General features: G+C 35.2%; 1 protein-coding gene across 2 annotated transcripts; it reads right to left on the bottom strand.

Annotated features, from left to right (window-relative positions):
* Positions 1 to 228: 228 nt before the first annotated feature.
* LOC106951855 (coiled-coil domain-containing protein 127-like) lies at positions 229 to 5,181 on the bottom strand. Of its 2 annotated transcripts, none has more exons than XM_015039582.1 (5): positions 4,968 to 5,181; positions 2,472 to 2,616; positions 1,434 to 1,516; positions 1,051 to 1,350; positions 229 to 933 (listed from the first exon to the last, which is right to left on the bottom strand). In XM_015039582.1, exons 1-5 carry the CDS (start codon positions 5,016 to 5,018, stop codon positions 916 to 918), a joined length of 597 nt encoding a protein of 198 aa, XP_014895068.1. In that variant the 5' UTR covers positions 5,019 to 5,181; the 3' UTR covers positions 229 to 915. The 2 variants fall into 2 exon arrangements, with proteins under 2 accessions (XP_014895068.1, XP_014895069.1); XM_015039583.1 differs by having other exon boundaries at positions 1,434 to 1,495.
* Positions 5,182 to 6,923: the final 1,742 nt, after the last annotated feature.

The following is a 6,923-nucleotide window of genomic DNA, read 5'->3' as shown; positions in this document are numbered from 1 at the left end:
TTTTTACTTTTTATTTTCCTTCATTATTTCTTTTCCTGTCTTCTTTCTTATTCTTTTTCTTTTCTTCTTTTGTCTATAAATCAGGACCATCGTATCAAAACCCCAAATAAAATCACTCAGCATTTTATGAAAAGTTCTGAAACACTTTTAAGATAAAAACAAAAATGCCGTGTTTGTTTTCTCATCGTCTTTTTTTTAGAAATCAAGAAAACACCGTTTGTCGTTCTATTTTTTTAGATAGATTTTTATTGTTATTTCACACACATCTACATATGCCCCAGTTTTTAAGCTGAATAAATCTTCATAACAGCACAACATTGTTCTTTTCCACAACAGCAGCACATCTGTTGTCTGTTGCTGGGTCTCACTTTCTGAACAGCAGCTGGAGCTTTTCTCAGCTGTCCTATTGTTGCCTTGATTGGAGACTCAAACCCCTCACAGGCCCTAAAACCTGCCCATCTGCTGTAAGCCCCCTCACCCACAACCACATGCCACAAAGAAAAGACTATTACTGAGGTCACAGAGCTTTACATTAACATATCCAAGTATTTAAGGGGCTCAGATGTGATTAGCTTCATTGTAGCACCACTGATAATCAGGTTTATTTTCAGGTTTTAGGTTACAAAATATGTATTTTTATCAAGTTGCTTCCATGTCACATAGTGTAAGATCTTAGCGGTTACTTTTTCCAATATGTTATTGCAAAAACTAAAACGACAGGAAACATGTAATTTGATTCTAATAGGAATTGAACTGACAGCCACCAAACTGAATTAGGGATATGGGAAATAAAAGCAACAAAAAGAGCTTTATAACATATAACTATAGATAATTTTTAACCAAACACCCAAAAAGTTACGTTGTGAGTTTTGTGGCGAAGTTCCTTTCAAGCTGCAGCTGAACATTTAAGCACCTCTATAAATCTTGAAGAAGCTGTAGATGAACAAGGAGAAATATTTGCAAATAACCTTCAGTACATGATTGGGTTGATATTCATAGTTATATTGTTTATATCAAGGCTAAAATAAAATAATTTGTAGTCATACTCACGTTTTCAAAGCCTTCCTCTTGAATGGTCTTCCTAAGATCTCGCCTCCATTCTCCTGTTTTTTCCCACATTTGTTTCCCGTGACTCATTTCAATTCCGGTTACTACGCTCAGAAAATCAGAAGCACAGTTGTCATCCACACGAAAGATTTCTTCCAAATCTTTCCTGACATCGCGCTCCAACACCAAAGTGTCTGCTGTGTGCATGATCTCTTCCTCCAGCTGCTCCCGGAAAAACTTTGGAATGATGAAGCTGCAGAAGACTTCTTGTCTAATTTCCAGGAGTCTCTCCAGCACGTCTATCTATGAAGAAACATCATCATTTCCCTTTTTATATTCCAACACACAAAGTGTAAAATGAAGACTCAACTGTGTAAAATACAAACATTTTTGTTCATCCTCTGCAGCTCCAGCTCTCTCCTCCTCCTCATCTCCTTGTGATTCTTCACTGCCAGGAAAGACACCAAGACTAACATGAATATAACAGCAGGTTTAAGATTTTAGAGCACTTTGAAAGGAGATTATGTTTCCAGCCACCTTACTTTTGTTAACAGACTATGAATATCTGAATAAATTAGAATGTCATTAAAAAGCCATTTTATTTCAGTAATTCAATTTAAAAAGCAAACCTCGCATAGATTTAATAAAGACAATCCAAACAAAATATTTGTTAGATAACAAATTTGTCAAAGCAGTGCTTAATGTGATCTTCTACTCAGGAAGCTAAACTACCCTGGAGTAGGTTGACCAAATAAAGAAAAACAATATTTATAAGGGATCCATTAGTGCCAAAAATATGTTAATGTGTCTTTGTAAGGTGTGGATTGTACTGTGTTGTATTGATGAGCTACGCCTAATGTAGCGCCCTGACATACAGCGTTTCTAAGTGAACACTCATGCTCTGAACTTTTTTAGTTTTTCTCTGTCAATACTGAAGGTGAACTTCAAATTAATTCCTTGATGTCTATGCAGCTCAAAATACCAAACGCTACAGTAACGCTCATCTAGAATAAATATTCAAGGCAATACTTGTCACCCAGTGAACATCGAGATTACATAAAACCAGTGCTAGCTTTATTTTCTAAAATAGGTCATATGATAAGCACAAAACTGCATGGAAGTGTGGAAGAATTCAATATTAAAACATGCACAATACATATATACCATAAATATATTACATAGATACAAACATATTTTAAGCCCATAGTTTTAAACCTAAGATTTATTTGTATTTTGCTACACTAGTGTGTATTTTTGCATGTTAGGACTGTGCTGTTACTTACTCTTAAAAATTATCCTGAAGCAAGAGCTTTTAATTTATATAAAAACCTTACAGCTGTAATTAAATACGTTTACAAATTTGCACTGCAGAAGTATATGTTTCTATGTAACTAGCCTGAATTGCATTTCTCTTGTGTCCTTACCTATATTCTCATATGCTGAAGTTAATCCTGTATAAGCACCAATAGCAGCGGCTGCTATGAGAAGACTTGTGCTCCAGCCTCCTCCTCCTGATCCTCCATCTTGGTTAGAGTTGCGGTTGGCAAGCAAGCGTTCGCTGAAGCGACACTATAATCCAACGGATAGCAGAGAATGGAAATGATCACTTTGTGTGAGCAAAACAATTAGCAAGTGACAGCATTTACATCAAACAAAATGGACGCCTTTTCACCGACACCACATTTCCATAGACGTATGGAAATGTGTTCAGTCTTTCAGCTTCTATGCTTGATCAACAATATAAAATTAATAACGTTTACTTTTTTCATTGAGTTATCTGCTTGTTGAATTGACACTTTAAGATTATCATTAAGTATTTATTGGTCGTAATTACTTTTAATATGAATATTTCAAAATAATGCAAAACAAGATTCACTTCACTTAATGTCCAGTTTAATTTTAGTACTTAGATATTTTTATGTTCCCACATCAGATATAAGGTTTCCAAAAATAATCCAAGTTTAGAGTAAAAACATTTTAGACCCAAATTAATCAGTCTCTTAAAAATGTTTTCAGATTACGATACAAAAGTTATTTGATAGCTAAAAGCTATTAATAGGTGGATCATAGTTCACCTTCTAACAAAATATGTTGTAATGAAAATTGCTTACTTTACCTGGATGTTGCTCTACAATGTCTAAAGCTGATCACCGTCTGTTTCTTGCAGTGAGGTCATTTAAAAACTAAACACACCCTAAAGTACCATAAGCCACTCCTCAGTTACAAAACAAATGACCAGTTCTGGATTAACCTCATCAGGAAGAAAAACTTCAACCCATTTCTTCCATTCATTAATAAATATATGAACACAATGACAGACTTTGGAATGACAGATGTGTGTATTTATTTCAGATGGAACAAATGCAGGACACACTGATATAAAACAGAACAAAACGCTTCCCGTTTCTTTCATAAACAGAAAGCGGAGAAAGGTGTAGGTAAGACCTTTAAGGAAGATTATTACAGTGATTTCAAGTATCTGTTGAGAAAAAAAGACAGCTGAGACTTGGAGGGATGCACTAAACAAATCCTTTAAAAACCAAGGCATTGGAAATGTCAGTATGAAGAGCTGTGATGTCTAGATTAAATAATAAAAATACACTTTTATGGCAATTATTGGAGAAGAAAAATACAGTCTGATATGTGATCAAACAATAAATAAATTATATTTATTTGACTGCACTTTTTTCAGCTTCTTGAAGATCATTAAAATAATTCATCATCTGTTTTAGGCTTGGTGTGATTTGGCTCTGTGCAAATAAAATGTAACCCAAATATAAGGAATCTGTTTCTGTTTGCATTTAAGAACAATGAAACCCTTAAACAGCTAAAATCTTAAAATTAAGGTTAAATTATTCTAATTTGTTTCTTACTTTTTTTTTATTATCTTTGCTTCATTATCTCTGCTTTGGAATATGATGGTGGCTGCTTCTGATTTTTTTTTTTGTTACTCTAAAGAAATGCATTTTTTCTTCTATTTTTAAACTTTGTTGTCTTTGTTTTCATGAGACGTTGCCTCTTCTCCGTGTTCTTCTTAATCTCAGTGAGATTAAGAACCTAATTCTGTCAGCCAGCAGACAGACCACCATCAGTGTGTGATTGTGTGAAAGAATGGGTGGGTGAATGAATGATTTAATGTAAAGTGCTTTAGAGTTATCTGGATTAGACAAAGTGCTAAACAAACACGGGCCATTTATCAAGTTTAGATTTGACCTATTTCAGGAATCTTTAGATGATCTGTGCACAGAAAACTAAACAATGGGTGTTTATTCAGCTAATTCAGGCAACATTTTTTTATTTCTACTGAAATTTAAAGGTTACCTTTAATGCAAAATTCACATTATGCACATTTTTTGTACTTTCATTTGGGTCAACTGCTTCTAAGAACAGCCCAAGAACTTAAAAAATAAAAACACTCCGCCATTTTTTTGTCATCTGGAAAACGAGCCATTTGAAAAACCTTTGAAATGCAGTTCCTGATTGTTGTTGAGTCTTAATCACTGAAACTGCACCGTTACCTAGCAACCCCCGCCAAGTCCAGTCCCGTCACCTAGCAACCCACGCTGGAGAGACAGCAAGCTCAAATCGTGGAAGTGGTTGCTGTCAGCTGTGAGTAAACCACAGCTTATATGTCAGATTGAATGCAGAATATGAATAATGTTATTTCAAACAAATGAACAACAAAAAGAACAGATGCAGCGGCAACAGCTGGTGACATCATCATCTCAAAAATAATTATTTAAAAAGAGGCAACAGAACTAAAACGTTTTCCAGCGTTTCCCCCAAAACACCAGCAGCAGCAGCCGTGGCAGCTCTGACACACTCTGGCCACCTAGTGGCAACTAGCATCACTCCAGTAAGTGGAGTGTCTCTATGTACATATTAAAAACATAAATGAACCCTGAAGGAAGACCTTCTACCTGCCGTCTGGATGGGCGCGTACGGAGGAGGAGGCGTCTTCCAGGTTCCATCAGGGTTCCTCATGTGAGACGCAAAGTTCAACAGGAAGCTGTCAGCAGGAATCACATGCAGCTTCCTGTCACAGACACCAGCAGACATTACTGTGGCATCATCAAATGTGTGACCTTCATCTCCCTGTGTAGTAATTACTGTTTGTTAGCTGTGAACGCCTCTTCAAGCCACCGGGGGTGGGGGGTCAGAAAGGTGGAGGGAAGAGAAATAATAATAAAAATCAATAATCATTGCATTTTAATTATATTATTTGCATAAAATCTAACCTATTTTTAATTTATTACATAAGATAATGTATTAAAATGTAATTTCCCATGTTAATCTCTCTTATTGGCGATTTATAAAGCTTCTTGTTTGTCGCTCTAGCATAGCAAGAGCAAAATGGAAACGTTTTTGACAATTAACATTTCAAACCGCACCTGGCCGACTAAAATCAGAAGGTTTCAAGCAGCATTTATGCTAAACAAATGTAACAATTTAATATTGAATGAAAGTGAGGAACAACATTCTAAAAGTTAATGTTTCTTTACACATTAGCAGTGTCTGTGGGGTGGCAAAAGGTGTCCATAGCTAGAAATTAATGCTATTACTGCAAAGGTAACCCCTGCTAATATTAGAGCAGAAATTAGAGAGATTAAATAAACAAGTTGCTAAGTAACATTAGCTAAAACTAGCATTGAAGTACAGCACCTCGTTAGCATACCAAAGCAATATTTAGCGATCGTTATGCCCCTCTTTCATCACAAACGGTATGAATGTAACAAAAAATAACTGCCGCCAACCGATCAATATATAATTTCTTAGCGACCCCTTAGCTGCCCAACAAGGCGCCTGATGTAAAATGCTAGTTTTTTTGTTTGTTTTGTTTTGTTTTTGTACACCAGCATTGAACAAAGACGGCCAAATAGACAGCAATACTAGGGAATTTGTAACAGTAGGTTACCTGTGGTATTCGGATGGGAGCGGAAGGCCTGAATCATGATAAACAGCCTTGTTATGCCTTGGAAATCATAACTAACAAAACTGCTACATTGCTTTCATAGACTTAAGGTTTTTTGTCAAAGGTAGCAAATATCTCAAACATATTTAGCCCTTTAACTCTTACGTTAGAAGCAGAGTTTTAAACAGGAGGGAGGGGCTGACAGCTCTGTGTGAGAGCCCAGAACATATAGAGAAACAGAAAGTTATGCCTAATTCTCACCGTCTTCAATATAGAGCCTTTAAAACCACTAAAATAAATCTCAATATTTTTCTGTATAAACCCTGGTGCTTTAAGCGTTATGTTTAAGTTATGATACTTCCCAGATATTTGATATTTGATCTCAGCCGTCCAGAACATGACAAAGCTAAAAGTGGATTAAAAATAAAGCAACTTAACAAGTTATAATTTAATTAGCCCCTCTTGAGAAAGGAGATTTGGTTATATATAAAAACAGGCTTCAATGCCGAAAAATTATCAAATGTTACAAGTCATACATGTCATACAAATGGAACAGATACAGAGTATGATTTGGATGGTATCAAAAACAAAAAGACTAAACATAATTGGTTCCCAATCACAGCCACTGAATTGTTCAAAACAATTGTACAGTGAGGTGAGAAAAATAAAGTAAGACAAGCAAAAACAAAGCAGATTTAGCTGTAATCCTGAACTCTTGCCTGTTGAAAACAAGAAATACTTTAGAGTGTCTGAAAAGTAAGTAAAATTTAATTTGTATAGCAGCTCTCACACATAAAATAACAAAGACGATAGATTAACATTATTAGATTAGCACAGTCAGATTAAGATAGATAAAAGCATGACAGATTAGCAATGGAAACTACAGTTGAAACTAGAAAATTCCTGCAGAAATTTTAAGTTTACCTCTTTCTAAAATAAGCATTTTAGCTATTTTTTTTTCTCT

This window comes from Poecilia latipinna, unplaced genomic scaffold (assembly GCF_001443285.1).
Source record: "Poecilia latipinna isolate Pla-1442-1.1 unplaced genomic scaffold, P_latipinna-1.0 Scaffold476, whole genome shotgun sequence".
NCBI classification, from domain to species: Eukaryota; Metazoa; Chordata; class Actinopteri; order Cyprinodontiformes; family Poeciliidae; genus Poecilia; species Poecilia latipinna.
Note: the sequence above shows the minus strand (reverse complement) of the source record. Positions and strands in the feature narration are given on the sequence as shown.

What these genes read in the sequence shown, in the direction of transcription:
- LOC106951855 (XM_015039582.1), bottom strand. Translation starts at nt 5,018, where the DNA reads ATGGAACCTGGAAGACGCCTCCTCCTCCGTACGCGCCCATCCAGACGG. An exon ending in TTCAGCATATGAGAATATAG is followed by an intron (nt 1,517 to 2,471) that starts GTAAGGACACAA and finishes TATTCATGTTAG; the next exon opens with TCTTGGTGTCTTTCCTGGCA. An exon ending in TGCAGAGGATGAACAAAAAT is followed by an intron (nt 1,351 to 1,433) that starts GTTTGTATTTTA and finishes GTTTCTTCATAG; the next exon opens with ATAGACGTGCTGGAGAGACT.